At 45.3% G+C, this 19416-nt stretch overlaps 1 protein-coding gene across 1 annotated transcript; it reads left to right on the forward strand.

The window, feature by feature from the left end:
• Positions 1–11876: 11876 nt before the first annotated feature.
• tmem178a (transmembrane protein 178a) lies at positions 11877–18708 on the forward strand. The gene is made up of 4 exons (XM_069167615.1): positions 11877–12495; positions 14106–14219; positions 15521–15658; positions 16819–18708. The coding sequence occupies exons 1-4, from the start codon at positions 11973–11975 to the stop codon at positions 17058–17060; spliced, it is 1017 nt and encodes a 338-aa protein (XP_069023716.1). The 5' UTR covers positions 11877–11972; the 3' UTR covers positions 17061–18708.
• The last annotated feature ends 708 nt before the right edge of the window (positions 18709–19416 follow it).

The raw sequence follows: 19416 nt of genomic DNA on the forward strand, positions 1-19416 counted from the left end.
TTCGACCGCTTCAAAATAAAAGCCTCTCAACGACGTCATCGTCACAAATTTACAAAGCTGAAAAAGAAGCGTCTTACTGTGTCCGTCCCACCCACAGGACACTGTCTCATCAGGTCAATGTCCCATCAGGAGACAGTCCCATAAGGACACTGTCTCATCAGGAGACAGTCCCATCAGAACACTGACCCATCAGGAGACAGTCCCATCAGGACACTGTCTCATCAGGCGACAGTCCCATCAGAACACTGACCCATCAGGAGGAGTCCCATCAGGACACTGTCTCATCAGGAGACAGTCCCATCAGGACACTGACCCATCAGGAGACAGTCCCATCAGGACACTGTCCCATCAGGAGACAGTCCCATCAGAACACTGACCCATCAGGAGACAGTCCCATCAGGACACTGTCTCATCAGGAGACAGTCCCATCAGGACACTGACCCATCAGGAGGAGTCCCATCAGGACAAAGAGAGGGCCGCCGGTGCATCATTGGTTAAAGGTGATAAAAATGACATGGATTTAGAGGAAGGTTTGTCCTAGGTCCACCTGTGTCCTGAGGAGGAAGGAGGAGAAGGAGACGGCCGGGGGAGACGGGAGGAGGAGACGAGAGGAGGAGACGGAAGGAAGAAGGAGGAGGAGACGAGAGGAGGAGACGGGTCCACCCGACGAAGATGAACTTCCTCTTTTCATTTTTCTAAGTGAACAGCTGATCCAGAGTGATGATAGTTGTGTGGTCAGTTAATGTTTATTTCTTCGGTCCTCTTCATCACCGTCTCACAGTTTAATTACGGTAGCAGCGTTTCCTTTATTTACACATTTGGTCCTTTTCTTCCTCCGTGTTTCACTAAGACCTGTTCCTCTGAGATTTAATGCAGCTCACCTCTGTTCACGTCTCCATCAGAGAGTTTTTGATCTTCTGAACGCAGCTGTGAATCTTCATGTAACTGGATTAATTTCACCTGTTGTAAACCAGCGATCGTTTTTTTGAGATAGATTAAACCTGCTTCACAAAACTTAGATGGAGAAGGGATTCAACTGGGATTTTCCAGCTATCCTGTTTTAATTAAGCCTTGGTTCAGTTTCACAAAAGTAGTGACACATAAATTACCACGGAGATTTATTCTGTGAAGCAAACAACCAGGTTTACTTAACTCTGGTGCCGTTCAGTGTTTACTCTTATCAGAAACCAGTTTCTTACAGTTGTTCCCTGTTGAAGGGAAGTTTCGCCATAAAATAGGTAATAAAAGAAGTTTACGTTTATAAAGAGTACCGTTTATATTATTCTTTGAGGTTTGATTAATATTTTATTCCACTCCCTGATATGATTAGAAACGGACAATAAAGTTGCACAGGCGTTTTAAATGAAGTCACGAAGGCATTGAAGTATTAAAAGATGTGTTTTTCTGCCTTTACGATCGCGTGTTTTTGATGATGTCATCGATGATGTCATCGATGATGAAACACGTACGGGCTTTCTGACGGAAAAAGGTGTTTCTGGACAGGTCGGACTGCTCAGCTTTTCTTAACGACTGCCTGCGTGAGCGTTCCTCATCTTTCAGAACCTTCTGCTGTGGAACCGGCTCCCGGTTCTGGTTCACGAGGCAGACCCCCTCTCTGTTGTTAACATTCACACTTGCTGTTTGAAAAAAAAGTTTATAGTTCTCAGTAGAACCAGACTGTTTCGGGCGAAGATGAAGCACAGCGGGTGAGGCAGGCAGGGGTCAGAGGTCAGCACGGTCAAACAGTGGATGAAGAAAACATGGCCGTGACCTGAGCTCGGGACAATCAGCGGAAATGTCAGCCGTCCATTTAAAACCACCGGCTCTGGATTTTCTTCACCGTTAGCAAATATTCCAAAGTGCTTGAATGCAGCGTCTTTAAATTTTCATCAACCCCCCCCGGCCTCCCCCTCCTCCTCCCTCCCCCCCTGAGAGGACTGATGAATTATTCAGGTCCAGCTGAGGTCGACACTCAAACACTGACGGAGGACACAAACACTGCAGATCTCAGCACACTCCTCTGTTCTCACAACAACTGATCAGCTTCACCTGTTCTGGATCTGACTCCACCCAGCAGGTATCCTGATCCTGATCCTGATCCTGATCCTGATCCTGATCCTGATCCTGATCCTGATCCTGATCCTGATCCAGACACTGATCCAGACACTGATCCTGATCCTGTCAGTCTGGTTCTACTGAGAATGGTTTGGTTCTACCGAGAATAGTCTTGTTCTACCGAGAACAGTCTGGTTCTACCGAGAATAGTCTGGTTCTACCGAGAACAGTCTGGTTCTACCGAGAATAGTCTTGTTCTACCGAGAACAGTCTTGTTCTACCGAGAATAGTCTTGTTCTACCGAGAACAGTCTGGTTCTACCGAGAATAGTCTGGTTCTACCGAGAACAGTCTGGTTCTACCGAGAATAGTCTTGTTCTACCGAGAACAGTCTGGTTCTACCGAGAACAGTCTGGTTCTACCGAGAATAGTCTGGTTTTACCGAGAACAGTCTGGTTCTACCGAGAACAGTCTGGTTCTACTGAGAACAGTTTGGTTCGCCTGCTGGTTCTCAGGTGCTTTCAGACAACCAGCGACCGGCGCTGCTTCTCTTGTGAACACTTATGGTCGTCTGAGTTTACGATTGTTCAACTTGCGGCTGCAGTTTGCTGTGTAACCATAGCAACCAGAGAGCCTACATTGGCACAGGAGCTGATGTTCACGTCCCAGAGTTCCCTGAAGGTGAGTCCCACCTGTTCTAAAACCTGCTGAGATCAGCATCGGTCCATCATTTCCTCCTGTTAGCGTGTTGTTAGCCGCGTCTACAGAACCAAATAACAACAGATTGTTAGCCAGGCTATCAGTTAGCTGCCTCTATTGCTGACAAGTTGATTAGACTAGTTTCCTGTTAGCATTAGCAGCCCTGTGTATGTAGAACGTGTGGATTGATACCAGGTGGGTTCTGGTTCTGGCTGTGTCGCTCCTCCACAGTCCAGGAAACAATCAGAGCCCGACTGTAAACAAAAGTTAAACAAGAGGTCAACACGCTGCTGAGCACCTGCCATGGCTGACCTAGCGTCATGCTAATGTTGGTTTGATGTGATCAGTGTTGGATTTGAACAAACAGAATGAGTGGGATGTTAAAGAGAGAGCACTACATGTGCTTCTGATCGATCTGATCAATCTGATCGATCTCTGATCAATCTGATCAATCTGATCAATCTCTGGTCAGTACATGTGTTCTGTACCAGCAACTTCATGATGTCATTTCCTTTGAGATTCTGTTGGACGTTTTCCTTTCAGAGTATCAGCTGTTATTTGTTCTGATGCTGACTAACAATGGCACAGAGCTGACTGTTGACAGAGTGTCCTCGTCCTCGTCCTCGTCCTCTCAGTACAGGACACGTTCCATTAAACTGCAGACAGACCGTAAACTGACAGCCAGAAACGTCCTTCAGTCAACTGACACGATGAAAGCCTGTCATCAAAGGTAACACGTTGAACTCATTGAGACTCACTGTCAGCTGGAGGTTTCTGCTGTTCAACACCATCATCATCATCATCATCATCATCATCAATATCATCATTATCATTATCATCATCATCATCATTATTATCATCACCATCATTATTATCATCAATATCATCACAATTATCATCATCATCATCATTATTATCATCACCATCATTATTATCATCAATATCATCACAATTATCATCATCATCATCATCATCATCATTATCATCATCATCATTATCATCATCATCACCATCATTATTATCATCACCATCATTATTATCATCAATATCATCACAATTATCATCATTATCCTCATTAGCATTATCATCATTAGCATTATCATCATCATCATCATCATCATTATCATTATTATCATCATTATCATCACAATTATCATCATCATCATCATCATTATTATCATCACCATCATTATTATCATCAATATCATCACAATTATCATCATTATCCTCATTAGCATTATCATCATTAGCATTATCATCATCATCATCATCATCATTATCATTATTATCATCAATATCATCACAATTATCATCATCATCATCATCATTATTATCATCACCATCATTATTATCATCAATATCATCACAATTATCATCATTATCATCATTAGCATTATCATCATCATCATCATCATCATTATCATTATTATCATCAATATCATCACAATTATCATCATCATCATCATCAATATCATCACTATCACCATCATCATCGCCATCATTATCATCATCAATATCATCATTATCATTATCATCATCATCATTATCATCATCAATATCATCATTATCATTATTATCATCATCATCATCATTATCATCATTATCACCATCATCATCATCATCATCACCATCATTATCATCATCAATATCATCACAATTATCATTATCATCATTATCACCATCATCATCACCATCATTATTATCATCAATATCACAATCATCATCATTATCATCATCATCATCATCATCATCATTATCACCATCATTATCATCATCATCACAATAATCTTCATCATCACCATCATCTTCATTTATTTACTGTTGATCTGTTTATTGACTGTTCCTTTGTTCATTTGCTGTTGCTTTATTTATTTACTGTTGATCTGTTTATTTAATGTTCCTTTGTTTATTCACTATTGATCTGTTTATTTACAGTTCCATTGTTTATTTACTATTGGTCTGTTTATTTACTGTTCCTTTGTTTATTTACTGTTGATCTGTTTTTTTTAATGTTAATCTGTTTATTTACTGTTGGTCTGTATATTTACTGTTCCTTTGTTTATTTACTATTGATCTGTTTATTGACTGTTCCTTTATATATTTACTGTTGATCTGTTTATTTACTGTTCCTTTGTTCATTTGCTGTTGCTTTGTTTATTTACTGTTGATCTGTTTATTTAATGTTCCTTTGTTTATTCACTATTGATCTGTTTATTTACAGTTCCTTTGTTTATTTACTATTGGTCTGTTTATTTACTGTTCCTTCGTTTATTTACTGTTGATCTGTTGTTTTTTATGTTAATCTGTTTATTTACTGTTGGTCTGTTTATTTACTGTTCCTTTGTTTATTTACTGTTGATCTGTTTATTTAATGTTCCTTTGTTTATTCACTATTGATCTGTTTATTTACAGTTCCTTTGTTTATTTACTATTGGTCTGTTTATTTACTGTTCCTTTGTTTATTTACTGTTGATCTGTTGGTTTTTTTATGTTAATCTGTTTATTTACTGTTGGTCTGTTTATTTACTGTTCCTTTGTTTATTTACTGTTGGTCTGTTTATTTACTGTTCCTTTGTTTATTTACTGTTGGTCTGTTTATTGACTATTCCTTTGTTTATTTACTATTGATCTATTTATTTACTGTTCCTTTGTTTATTTAGTGTTGGTCTGCTTATTTACTGTTCCTTTGTTTATTTACTGTGGATCTGTTCACTGACTATTGATCTGTTTATTTACTGTTCCTTTGTTTAATTACTGTTGATCTGTTTATTTACTGTTGGTCTGTGGTAATCCACTGTTCCACCAATCTTCACTGCCATTCCCAGCTGCAGAAGTGGTGTTCAGTTTTGAATCTCTGCAGATGTTTTGAAGTAAATGTTTTGAAGCAAATGTTTTGAAGCAGATGTTTTGGAGCTGATGTTTTGAAGCAGATGTTTTAAAGCTGATGTTTTGAAGCATAAGTTTTGAAACAGATGTTTTGGAGCTGTTGTTTTGAAGCAGAATTTTTGAAGCAGATGTTTTGAAGCAGATGTTTTGGAGCTGATGTTTTGAAGCAGATGTTTTGCAGCTGAGTCTGGAGGATGTGAAGCTGCGGTCCATCTGAACATCAGTCTGCTGCTCACGTCTCCAGCTGACGTTCAAAGAGAATATTCTCTCTGTTTGCTTTAACCTGGTTGGCTGATGTTAATAATTCAGCAGCTGCTTGATTGGATGCATAAATATTACATCACTGTTTCTATGCCGATAGATAGATAGATAGATAGATAGATAGATAGATAGATAGATAGATAGATAGATAGATAGATAGATAGATAGATAGATAGATAGATAGATAGATAGATAGATAGATAGATAGATAATCGACAGATATCATAATTGATATATCGATCGATTCATAGATTGATTGATTGATTGATTGATTGATTGATACTCATCACTGATCTCCGATGTGGCTCAGCCCTTATACCCAGCAGCCTTTTCTGCTGCGTGTGCGTTAGATGAAGTATTCATGTGTGACAGGTCTGTATGTCCGTCTGACACCTTATTTCTGCTTCTTTCTCTGTCTTTTCTTCGAGGACAGTGGAGGACGGTGTCCAATGAGCCGAGTAAAATGTAAATAAAAACAGAAGGTAATGATTTGAAAATGATATAAACTCATATTTAATTAAAAATAGACCAAAGACAACAAATCAAATGTTTTAACAGAAAATGTTCTTGTTTTATAAAAATATCTGCTCATTTTGAATTTGATGGCAGCAACACGCTTTAAAAAAGTTGGGACAGGGTCATGCTTACCACTGTGTTGCATCACTTTTTCTTTTAACAATACTCTGTAAATGTTTGAAAACTGAGGAGACCAGTTTGAAAGTGAAATGTTGTCCCATTCTGGCCTGATATAGGATTTCAGCTGCTCAACAGTTTAGGGTCTCCTTTGTCATATTTTTCATTTCACGATGCTCCAAATGTTTTCAATGGGTGACAGGTCTGGACTGCAGGAGGCCAGTTTATCACCCGGTCTCTTCTACTATGGAGCCATGCTGTTGCAATACGTGCAGAATGATGTTAGATGACATTTCAGACACACGTCAGGGTGGAGGTCGAACGCTGGCGGCTGCAGCTCTGCCAGGTGAAGACCAGGTGAGGACCAGGTGAGGACCAGGTGAGGACCAGGTGAGGACCAGGCCACCCTATTGAGGAAACTCATTTCAGCCACTTGTAGCCACGATCTCGTTCTTTCGGTCACGACCCAGAGCTCGTGACCATAGGTGAGGGTCGGAACGTAGATCAACCAGTAAATCGAAAGCTTCGGCTTTTGGCACAACTCCCTTTTCACCAAAACGGTCCGGCGCAGCTCGTGTTTTACTGCTGCCTCCGCCCCAATCTGCCTCTCGATCTCCCGCTCCATCTTACCCTCACTCGTGAACAAGACCATAAGATACTTGAACTCCTTCACTTGGGGCAGGCACTCCGTACCCACCCGGAGGGAGCAATCAATCTGTTTCCAGCAGAACACCCCTCCGAGAATCGCAAACTTAACGTGGTGGAGGGGTTTGAGTGGCTCAGTGATCCTGGGAGCTATGTTGTCCCAGGCATCAGCCCCTGGTGGGGTCTCCAAGGGGAGAGTCCAAACCAAGAGCGGTTCAAACGACCCCAGATGAACAGCAGTCCATGGAATGAAGCCACCTCGCCCAGATCAGAGAAACCAGCGCACCCTCCTGGAGCCCGACCTGGGAGGGGAGCTTGCATGTGAGCGTCTGGTGGCCGGGCCTTCGCTCATGAGGCCCGGTCGGGCTCAGCCCGAAGAAACAACATGGAGCAGCCACCCTATGGGCCTACCACCCGTAGGGACAACCATCGGGGTCGGGTGCATTGTAGACCGGACGGAGAAACCTGGCAGGGAGTGATTGGGAGGAATGGCCTGCCGGATATGAACCTGAAAGGTGTTTCATTGTTGGACTTCTGTGCTTGTCACAGGTTGGCCATTACAAACACCATATTCGAGCATAAGGTGGTTCATAAGTGTACCTGGTACCACAACACCTTAGGCTGGAGATCAATGATCAACTTTGTAGTTTATCATCTGATCTGTGTCCGTATGTCTTGGACACTCAGATGAAGAGAGGAGCAGAGCTGTCAACTGATCACCAGTTTGATCAGATGGCGAGGGAGTCGGCTGGAAAGACCTGGCAAACCCAAACGCATAGTGAGGGTGAACTGGGAACATCTGGCAGAGGCTCCTGTCTGGGAGGCCTTCAACTCCCACCTCCGGAAGAACTTCTTACACATCCCGAGGGAAGTTGCGGACATGGAAACCTAGTGGACCATGTTCAAAGCCTCTATTTTGGGTGCCTCCACTAGGAGTTGTGGTCAGAAGGTCATTGGTGCCCGTCATGGCACCAACCCAAGAACCCGGTGGTGAAGGAAGCTGTAACGCTGAAAAAGGAGGGCTTTCGAGTCTAGTTGGCTCAGGGGTCTCCTGAAGCAGCTAAGAGGTACAGGCCAGAAGAGCTGCAGCTGCGGTGGTCACGGATGCCAAACCTCGGGCGTGGGAGAAGTTTGGGGAGGCCATGGAGAAGGACTTTTGGTTGGCCTCAAGGAAGTTCTGGCAAACCATCTGGCGACTCAGGAAGGGAAAGCAGGGACTACCCCAGGCTGTTCTCCATGGGAGGGGGTGGGTGCGAGCGTGGGTGGAGGTGTGTACTCCAACTATCGGGGTATCACACTACTCAGCCTCCCGGGGAAAGCTTATGCCCGGGTGCTGGACAGGAGGCTCCGATTGTTTGTCGAACCTCAGATTCAAGAGGAACAGTGCGGAGTCCATCCTGGTACTGTGGGAGTACGGGGTGCCGGGGCCATTGCAACGAGCCATCCAGTCTCTATACAACTGCAGTAGGAGCTGTGTTTGCATTCTTGGCAATAAGTCAGACACGTTTGCGGTGGGTGTTGGCCTCCGCCAGGGATGTCCTTTGTCACCGATCCTGTTTGTGACCTTCCTGGACAGAATATATGCAGCCGGGAGAGGAGAACGTCCATTTTGGGGATCTCGGGATTGCTTCTCTGCTGTTTGCAGATGATGTGGTCCTGTTGGCCTCATCAGACCGTGACCTCCAGCATTCACTGGGGCGGTTTGCAGTCGAGTATAAAGTTGCAGGGATGAGAGTTAGCACCTCCAAATCTGAGGCCATGGTGCTCAGGTGAGGTGTTTGTCTGAGATTCTGTGTTAGTAGTTTCCATCGTTATGAGCCTGTCGATCTCTCTGTCCTCTGTGGGCGGTGTATGTGTGTGTGTGTGTGGCAGGTCACTCTCTGCGTGTCGCCAGGTCTAATGAGTCCGAGGGTCCGATGTGCCTCGTTAATGCTCCAACTCCCCCGGCTGAACGAACAGGGCCTTAACGAGCGAGCACATGAAAGCAGCGTGGGTGTTGTCACAGCAACAGTAGCAGCTGAGGATGGGCGGAGAGACGTTATAAAGATGGAGGCTGAAGGCGCTCTTTACTGAGCCGGATGTTCCCTATGTCTCCGGTTCACTGTATGTCCCCATGCAGCGGGACTTCATGTCCATCCGTCCGTCAGCTGATGAGCTGCTGGGGACACACACCTGTTCAAGATACACTGTTAGCAAGTCCAGGGGACAGTGAACGACCCGAGACAACAAAGACTCTTTGTTGTGGATTTCATTAAAGCGTCCTCCGTTCTCCAGCTGATCACAACGAGGACGGACATTTATGTAACAGCTCATTAAAATGGAAGCTGTGCTCGACGAGAGGTCTCACTCTGCAGCACAAATGCTGACATCAGGTCGGATCAACACATCAGTGATGCAGTGAAGCGATGTGGTGACTCGTTCAGGGACTCAATCAGTAAATCGTTCAGTACTGTGTAAAATGAAAACAAATCAATAACAATCAAAGACTTTTATTGTGAAAAAGCTGAAGGAAGTCACAACAACCTGACAGCTGTCACTCAATCAGTCAAAGTTTGGAGACAACGAAGGTCCTGAGTCTGTCCTCGTCTTCGTGTGTCTACAAGGTGACAGTGAACTTGTCAGCAGGGATCTGAGGACCTGATGTAGGACAGGCTGCAACCAATCGATCAACCCCCTCGCCCCTCACACACACACACACACACACACACACACACACACACACACACACACACACACACACACACACACACACACACACACACACACACACATACCATCATCTCGCAGCTTCAGCACTTCAGCCCAGTGTGATTATATTCACACCTCAGACTGAGTGTTAATTAAAACTCATGATACCCCCTTTACCCCCCTCGCTCCCCCCCACGACTCCTCCCACCTCATCTGACCCCCCCGACCCTGAGGAAGGTGAGGCAGCAGCATCCGTACTGTCGGTCGATACGAGCTGATGGAGCTTCAGGACGATGATCAATAACCTCTGCAGTCTGATGCAACACACACACACACACACACACACACACTCACACACTCACACACTCACACACACACACTGGGAGGAGCTTAGGAACGTGGGAAAAGGCCCACGCAGGTATTGATCAATGAGCAGCTGCCGAGGAGCCTCTGAGCAGGGCAGGACACAAACACACATCGTTAGAGTCACATGTGTCTTCAGCATGTGTGTGCAGGAGTGTGTGTGTGCAGGAGTGTGTGTGTGGAGGAGTGTGTGCGGACGAGTGTGTGTCAGGTGTGCAGCTCCCTGTGTGGACACATGTGACATTGAAGGTGAGTGTGAGCTGCTGCTGGTGAACACGTGTGTGCGTGACCTTCCTCACATGTTCCAGAGCAGGTTTAAACAATCCTGAACACAAACTCAGACTTAACGAGAGTTAACGAGAACTTCAAAGATTCTTCATAGAACAGTAGCTGCGTTCATAAATCTTGCGTTCATAAATCGTGTTCATAAATCGTGTTCATAAATGTGCTGGTCAAACTGTTCAACTTTCTTTCTGTCAATCACTTATTGATTGATCAGCTGCTTGATGAGGACACTGAGGGGGGGGGGGTCTGTCCTGACAGCCAATCAGAGACGTCAAAGTCACGGTGGCCAACCGCAGGGGGTGCGGGGGTGGGGGTGTCGTGTTACAGGAAGCAGCCCTGCAGGACGCTGATGAATTATTGATCAACTTAATGGAAACGCTTTCATTTTTTCTGCGTCACGTAGAGTTCTGACTCCGAGGACAAGAGCTGCAGTCACCTGAGATTTCCCATGAGGCCTCAGTCACCGGGTCGCCAAGGAAACACGACAAACCGCATCCTGACCCGCTGATGAAGACGGACAGAGTCAGCTGGGTAGAGTCACCTCTGCTAAGTCTTCATCACCTTCATCATCACACAGGCGCGTTCTTCGCAACACGTACTGTATGTAAACACGTGCATATCTACATACATGTCAAGTTTACATGTACTGAATGTCACTGAGCTGTCAATCACTTCAAGTTCAGGTTCAGAATTGAATCCCAAACCATGGATCAGATTCAGATCAATAACTCAGTAATAATCAATAATCAATCAATAAAACTGGAGAACGTTCACAGTAGCAACGCTCTAAAGCGGTTCCATGTTACGCTGACAAGACAACACGGCTCGTTATCAGAGAACACGCAGCATGAGAATGTTCTGAATGCACACAGTGGTGCATTATGGGTTGTTTGCCTGGATGTTGCTGGGATAGCAAATGTTTATCGTGACTCCATGAAAGATCTCCGACTGAGGGAACATCTGTCCAGTAGAACGTGACACCTTCAGAGGGAACATCGGTATAGTAGAACATGACGTCATCAGAGAGAATATCTGTCTGGTGGATGTGACGTTTTCAGAGAGAATATTATAATTACATTATTGTTGTTATTATTATTGTTGTTATGATTGTTATCATTATTGTTATGATCCTTGTTATTGTTATGATTATTGTTGTTATCATCATTATTGTGATTATTATTATTATTATTATAGTTGTTGTGATTATTGTGATTATTATTGTTGTTGTTGTTGTGACCACGCCTCAAGTTCCTCTGCTGTGTTCTGGATGTGAAATCCTCCGTGTTTATGTCTTGCAGGAATAGCAGTTTTATTTTGAAGGCATTTCAGTGGACTTCCGGCGCTGCTATAAAACCTGCGTCCATCTTGACGCACTCCGCCGATCCGTCAGTCGGCATGACAACGCGCTCTCGAGGGCAAACGAGGAACGGCTGACGGGCGCGAGGATGGCAGCTGAAGATGCCGAGTAACGGGAACAGCGGGAACCGAGCGAACGGCAGCACCGGGACCTGCTCCGGGACCGGGAACGGCTCGGTCCATGTTCCGACCATGGAGAGAGCGCGGCCGGCGACGGTGACGGTGTCTGCGGTGAGCCTCGCGCTCAGCGTGCTGTCCCTGCTGCTGCTGGTCACCGCCATCTCCACCGACCACTGGTACGAGACCGACACCCGCAGACACAAGGACAATTGCGACCGACACGGATCCGACTCCAACGACCAGAAGAACCGCGAGATGCCCATCTACCACCTGCCGCTGGTGGACACCGGCAGTGGCGGGGCCCGGCTACGGGACGTGGCGCTGATGAAGCCCGTGCATGTGGGCAGCAGAGAGGAAGAGCTGCTGGAGAACTGGCGGGCGATCCTGGGGATGGGCATCCTGGAGACCGAGTGCGGCAGGCCGCTGTTCTCCACCCACTACGGCCTGTGGAGGAAGTGCTACTTCAAGGGCCTGGACCCGGACATCGACAAGCTCATCGACCGGGGTCAGACACACACACATAGAGACACACACAGAGACACACACACACACACACACACACACACACACACACACACACACACACAAATATATATAAGTACATTACAGTACATTACATTTCATTTAGCTGAAGCTTTTATCCAAAGCGACTTACAATAAGTGCATTTCAACCGTGAGGGTACACACATGTACTGACTGCACTTCTACACACAATGACGTCACATTCATGAACATTAATACAAGTATTAATCTGGATATCAACTACACACATACAACTATACACACAATGACAAATGTACACACACAATGACAACTGTACACACAATGACAAATGTACACACAATGACAAATGTACACACACAATGACAAATGTACACACAATAACAAATGTAGACACACAATGACAAATGTACACACAATGACAACTGTACACACAATGACAAATGTACACACAATGACAAATGTACACACAATGACAAATGTAAACACAATGGCCAATGTACACACATATACAACTATACACAGAATGACAAATGTACACACAATGACACATATACAACATCTGTACTCTCAGGTCACAGTAACTCACTGGACTGATTGTTTATGTTACACATAAAAGCTGTGTGTGTGTGTGTGTGTGTGTGTGTGTGTGTGTGTGTGTGTGTGTGTGTGTGTGTTTGTGTGGTGATACTTCCTGTACACACGGACACACAAATGTTACATAACTACGTTTACCATTTGACATCATGACCGAACGTGATATTAATCACATGATCAATAATAATCTGCATTAAACACAGTACACAGAGTACTGCAGTAAACTATACTATAGTACTGTACCACTGTAGTACTGTAGGACTGTAATACTGGTGTCAGACTGGTGTCAGACTGGTGTCACGGTCTCCGTGACGACTGCAGTGTTTGTCTCTGGCAGGCTGCCGACCTGAGAGCCGTCGGTCGGTGATGGTGAGAAGAGAGCAGCTTGCCCCGACAACACTCAGACCAAACATCAGATTAGTGCGCTGCGATCACATCAGCTCACCTGATGTTACATATCATTGGAGCGCATTAGGCCGGACCCTGAGCTCAGAACACATTAGACCCATCGATCCCTGAGGAGGTCGGCAGTAGAGGCAGACTCCTGGTCACGTGTTGTCTGATGCTGCGAGACAGCGAGACGGAGACCAGGGGGTCCAGCTCAGTCCCGATGGTCCGAGGCAGACCACATGGGACCTCTGCACATACGTGATGTGGTGTCGGGTTACATCCACACTTCCTGTCCCCAAACGCCGCATCCTGCAGCTCTCATAATGCACCTGGGCAGAGTCTGTCTTTAGAGCCTGAAACAAGTGTGAGGACTCTCAGTCCTCCAGGTCCTGTTCAGTCTCAGTGTCCTCCAGAGACACCTGGACACCTCCAAGTCCAACACGTTCACACAGTACACACAGCTCTGGTCCTGGTTATTTCTGGTCCTGGCCTGATGACATCTGCTCAGGTACATCCTGTGTGTGTGTGTGTGTGTGTGTGTGTGTGTGTGTGTGTGTGCGTGCGTGCGTGCGTGCGTGCGTGCGTGTGTGTGTGACATTAAAGTGTCTCATCTGTGTGACTCTTCAGGTATCGCAGATCGCTGCACAGCTGTGAAGTATCACTTTTCTCAGCCAATCAGACTGAGGAACATCCCTCTGAACCTGACCAGGACCATCCAACAGGATGAGTGGCACCTGCTGCGTGAGTACACACACACACACACACACACACACACACACACACACACACTGAATCCCAACCAGACTTCATTGTAATTCTACCAGAGTTTCCTTATGTTTATCATCATTATCGAACCGCTGACATCACTCCAAACCTCTGCCTTCTATTGTTTGATGACAGGTTATTGATTATAGATTGATAACAGATTATTGATTATAGATTGATAACGGATTATTGATTACATATTGATAACGGATTATTTATTACAGATTGATAACGGGTTATTGATTACCGATTGATAACGGATTATTGATTACAGATTGATAACGGATTATTTATTACAGATTGATAACGGGTTATTGATTACCGATTGATAACGGATTATTGATTACAGATTGATAACGGATTATTTATTACAGATTGATAACGGGTTATTGATTACAGATTGATAACGGATTATTTATTACAGATTGATAACGGGTTATTGATTACAGATTGATAACGGATTATTTATTACAGATTGATAACGGGTTATTGATTACAGATTGATAACGGATTATTGATTACCGATTGATAATGGATTATTGATTATAGATAGATAACGGATTATTGATTATAGATTGATAATGGATTATTGATTACAGATTGATAACGGATTATTGATTATAGATTGATGACAGATTATTGATTATAGATTGATGACAGATTATTGATTATAGATTGGATGTTCTCAGCTGCTTCAACATGAACAGTCCCTTAACTGGCCGCTGTTCTCTCAGCCATCCTCGCTGCTTGTCACCGGTTGCCATGGAAACGTACCATGACACTTTTATATAACAGTACTGAGGGACAGTGGGGGGTGGGCAGGAGGCAGTTACCAAGGCAACACTCTGTCTTTCTTCAATTACCACACTCATTACTTTGTGTGTGAATCTGTGTGTGTTCGTGTGTAACGTGCCTGCATGTAACATGTATGTAACATGTGTGTCTACATGTATGTAAAGTGTATGTTATATGTATGTAACCTGTGTGTCTGCATGTATGTAATGTGTATGTTATATGTATGTAACGTGTGTCTGCATGTATGTAATGTGTATGTTATATGTATGTAACGTGTGTCTGTATGTAACATGTATGTTATATGAATGTAACATGTGTGTCTGCATGTATGTAACATGTGTCTGCATGTATGTAACATGTATGTTATGTGTGTAGCATGTTATATGTATGGGTCATGTATGTAACATGTATGTTATGTGTGTAGCATGTTATATGTATGGGTCGTGTATGTAACATGTATGTGACATGTCTCTGGTCATCAGACCTGCGGCGGATCACGGCTGGGTTTCTGGGCATGGCGGCGGCCGTCCTGCTGTGTGGGAGCATCGTGGCGTCGGTGGGCTTCTTCTGGGAGGAGAGTCTGACGCAGCACGTGTCTGGGCTGCTCTTCCTCATGGCAGGTAAGCCGTGTCTCCCCCTGCTGGTGACAGTCAGGGTTCACAGAGGAAAGCTCATCAATGCATGTGATCAACTGTGGAAGCAGATCAGAGAGGAAAGTTTGTTTCAACACGTTGCTGCAGGAACGTAAACATAAGGAGCTCCATGACGACCGGACAGACATTTACCTTTACCTGCAGAGTACATGTCAACTGTGTCTGACCAGTTCTGGTCGCTGATCCGGTCTTTATGTGGTCTCTGATCTGGTCTCGATGTGGTCTCTGGTCTCTGATGTGGTGGCTAATGTGGTCTCTGGTCTCTGATGTGGTCTCTGATGTGGTCTCTGATGTGTTCTTTGGTCTCTGATGTGGTCTCTGGTCTGTGATGTGGTCTCCAATGGCGTTTCTGGTATCTGATTTGGTCCCTGATGTGGTCTCTAATGTGGTCTTTGGTCTCTGATGTGGTCTCTGATCAGGTCTTTGGTCTCTGATGTGGTCTCTAATGTGGTCTCTAATGTGGTCTCATGTGGTCTCCGATGTGGTCTCTGTTCTCGGATGTGGTCTCTGATGTGATTTCTGATGTGGTCTCTGGTCTGTGATGTGGTCTCTGATGGGGTTTCTAGTATTTGATTTGGTCCCTGATGTGGTCTCTAACGTGTTCTCTGATGTGGTCTCTGATGTGGTTTTTGGTCTCTGATGTGGTCTCTGTTCTCTGATGTGTTCTCTAATGCGGTTTCTGGTCTCTGTTCTCTGATAAGGTCTTTGATATGGTCTCTGATGTGGTCTCTGATCAGGTCTTTGGTCTCTTATGTGGTCTCTAATGTGGTCTCCGGTCTGTGATGTGGTCTTTGGTCTCTGTTGTGATATTTGATCTCTGATGTGGTCTCTGGTCTGTGATGTGGTCTCTGATGTGCTCTTTGGTTCTGATATGGTATCTGATGTCATCTCTGATGTGGTCTCTGATGTATTCTTTGGTCTCTGATGTGGTCTCTTATGGGGTCTCTAATATCTGATGTGGTCTCTGATGTGGTCTCTAATGTGGTCTCTTGTCTCTAATATGGTCTTTGATGTGGTCTGTGGTGGTCTGTGATGTGGTCTCTGATGTGGTCTCTGTTCTCTAATATGGTCTCAGATGTGGTCTCTGATGTGGTCTCTAATGTGGTCTCTGGTCTCTCCTCTCTCAGGGATCTTCTGCACCATCTCTCTGTGTACGTATGCAGCCAGTGTGACCTATGACCTCTCCAGAAACCCGCCCTTCATCTACGGCCTGCCGGCGGACGTGGATCATGGGTATGGCTGGTCCATCTGCTGTGCCTGGGCCAGTCTGGGTCTCACCGTGGCGTCCGGCTGTCTCGGTACCACTTTCCCCTTCCTGAGCCGGGCCGGAGCGCTGCGATCCAAAACGGCCCGTGAGTCATCCGTCTGAGCTGCTGTCAATCAAAATGAGGGGACGGAGCAGGGATGAACGACTGAGGTCCGGATCAGCTGAAGCAGGTTTTCATAAACCAGGTTCTGGACAGACTGTTGTAGGCGGGGAGTTGGCCTCGGCTCAGCGCCCCCCGCTGTCTGTTTCTGTTGTGGACAATAATGTACCATTTGAAAATACACGAGATGAGTCAGCCAGGCCCAACCGGGACTCAGACCCGGTCTGGGTCTCATGTCACAGACTGATGGTGGATCTGATCCCTGAAGTTCCTGCTGACTCTCTGCTGTGTTCAGGTCCTCCAGGAAATCACAGAACTCTACCTTCTCTGCAATATTTCCTTCAAAATAAAGTTCCCTAGGAAAAACTAAGTACACTTTTCAAAAATAAAAGCTGCTTTATGAACAAAAATAACGGATCAGTCCGTGTTAGAGCCCATGAACACTTTGTTTCTTTGATGATCTCAAATCATCTAAAGCTTTTATTCAGACAGTGGATGTTCTGTGTAGCCCCATGATTCTTTAAAAATAAGAGAGCTACAGTATTTCTGTGAGGTGAGGTCGTTGCCAGGAAATGATCATGCATGACTCCACCTTCATTTGGATGGAGTTTAAAATAAGTGGGGTTTTCTTTTGTATTTATGCAGATTCAGACAATTTTACTGCAAAAAAAACCCTCCAAAACAATCAAAAAACTGTGAAGTCCTGGAGGGTCTGACTGATGTACAGGTGTACCACTGTACTCTGTGACATCACTGCTGGATGTGGTCACAGGTAACGTCAGTGATCAGGTGTATCAATGAACAGTTCTCCCTTTCAAAAAACAGAAGGATTCATTGATCTCCAAATTAATTTTCATTTGATCAACTCATCAGTTAGTTGGTTTTTGAAGAGTCCAGGTGAGTCCAGGTGAGTCCTAGTGAGTCCTGGTGAGTCCTGGTGAGTCCAGGTTACAGAGCACCTCTCAGACTGGAAAGGAAGTCACATTGTTTATTTATTTACCTGCAGCCTTGAGGACTACCTGTCAAACCCCGGTCCTGGTCTTGGTCCAAAACTTTTAGACCCACACTCTGTACTGGATCAGTGTGGAACTGTACAGAAATCAAACACCAACGGAACCACAGGACAAAACGTATCACGGTTTCACCTGGACCCTGGACCTGGTCCCTCCGGGGCCGGACAGGGGAGGTCTGGAACATCTGTGGTCCAATCAGGGAGCAGCGACAGAGTCGATGAGAACGAGTCAGCGTTTGATTTCAGAAGGTTCAGTTTGAGCTGACGTCAGGATGAAGATCCAGCTGTGCAGCCTCACGTCCGTCCTGCCGATGGACAGCACGTCCTCAGGCTGCTGTTTATTCTTGGAGCAGCAGATTGTTGTGACCAGATGACAAGAACACACAGACACACACACACACACACACACATAGTAACAACATCACCGTATAAAAAAAAAAAAATCTGTCTGCAGCATTGGCCCCGCCCCTCACCCGTTACTCCACCCACAAAACATCACAGAGTGAGGTCATTGGACGAACTGATTATCTTTTCCCAGCATGTCTTCTTCCTTTATAACTTTGAGAAGTAACAGGTGTCAGTGATATTTACTCTTAAAGAAACACTCTGGAACATTTCAATAAACGTTTTGTGACTCACAGGTGAAGGAGGCGTGTCAGTTACCTGTCGGGGGTGGGGGGGGGGTGGGGGGGTGGGTGGAGTCCTTTAGACCAGTTCAAAGTGGAACCATCACCGTCCGTTTCTTTGCTGCCTTTCTGACCAGAACCGGTCTCATCCAGGAGAGACTGGCGGAGACCTTTACACCTCTTACCCCGTCACTCAGGAACAGCAGCGGCGGGCTGTCTTTTCAAAATAAAATAATGTCCTGCACTAATGTAATGTGTTTAATGTGTGAAGACATGTTCAGTGTCCTCCAGCAGGAGGCGCTGTGCTGCAAACATAAAAGAGATCACAGCCGCCTGCAAACATACACATGTGTTTTTATATAAGCCTGGTGGCATGTATGGAGGGCGGAGTCACAGACTCAACGTCACATATGTCCAGAACCTTTGGAACATTTATAATAGAACATCTGTTCCAGAACCAGACCAGTCCCTTTACTCTGATACAGGCTCTTCCCGGAGACCTGAACCTTCCTGTGGGTTACCATGGTTACCAGGGATGGACAGGGGTCCCCCAACTGTCCTGTACTTTCTGATACCTTCTGTCCACCCTGGTCTCTGCTACCCCTTGCTGCTCACTGCTGCCTTCTGCTACCCCCTGCTGCACCCTGCTGCCCTCTACTGCGCCCTGCTGCGCCCTGCTGCGCCCTGCTGCCCTCTGCTACCCACTGCTGCACCCTGCTG

This window comes from Embiotoca jacksoni, unplaced genomic scaffold (genome assembly GCF_022577435.1).
Source record: "Embiotoca jacksoni isolate LCO1_2020_lvr unplaced genomic scaffold, fEmbJac1.0.p SCAF_4, whole genome shotgun sequence".
Classification (NCBI taxonomy): domain Eukaryota; kingdom Metazoa; phylum Chordata; class Actinopteri; family Embiotocidae; genus Embiotoca; species Embiotoca jacksoni.

What these genes read in the sequence shown, in the direction of transcription:
- tmem178a (XM_069167615.1), top strand. Translation starts at nt 11,973, where the DNA reads ATGCCGAGTAACGGGAACAGCGGGAACCGAGCGAACGGCAGCACCGGG. An exon ending in CGACAAGCTCATCGACCGGG is followed by an intron (nt 12,496 to 14,105) that starts GTCAGACACACA and finishes GTGACTCTTCAG; the next exon opens with GTATCGCAGATCGCTGCACA. An exon ending in GCTGCTCTTCCTCATGGCAG is followed by an intron (nt 15,659 to 16,818) that starts GTAAGCCGTGTC and finishes CTCCTCTCTCAG; the next exon opens with GGATCTTCTGCACCATCTCT.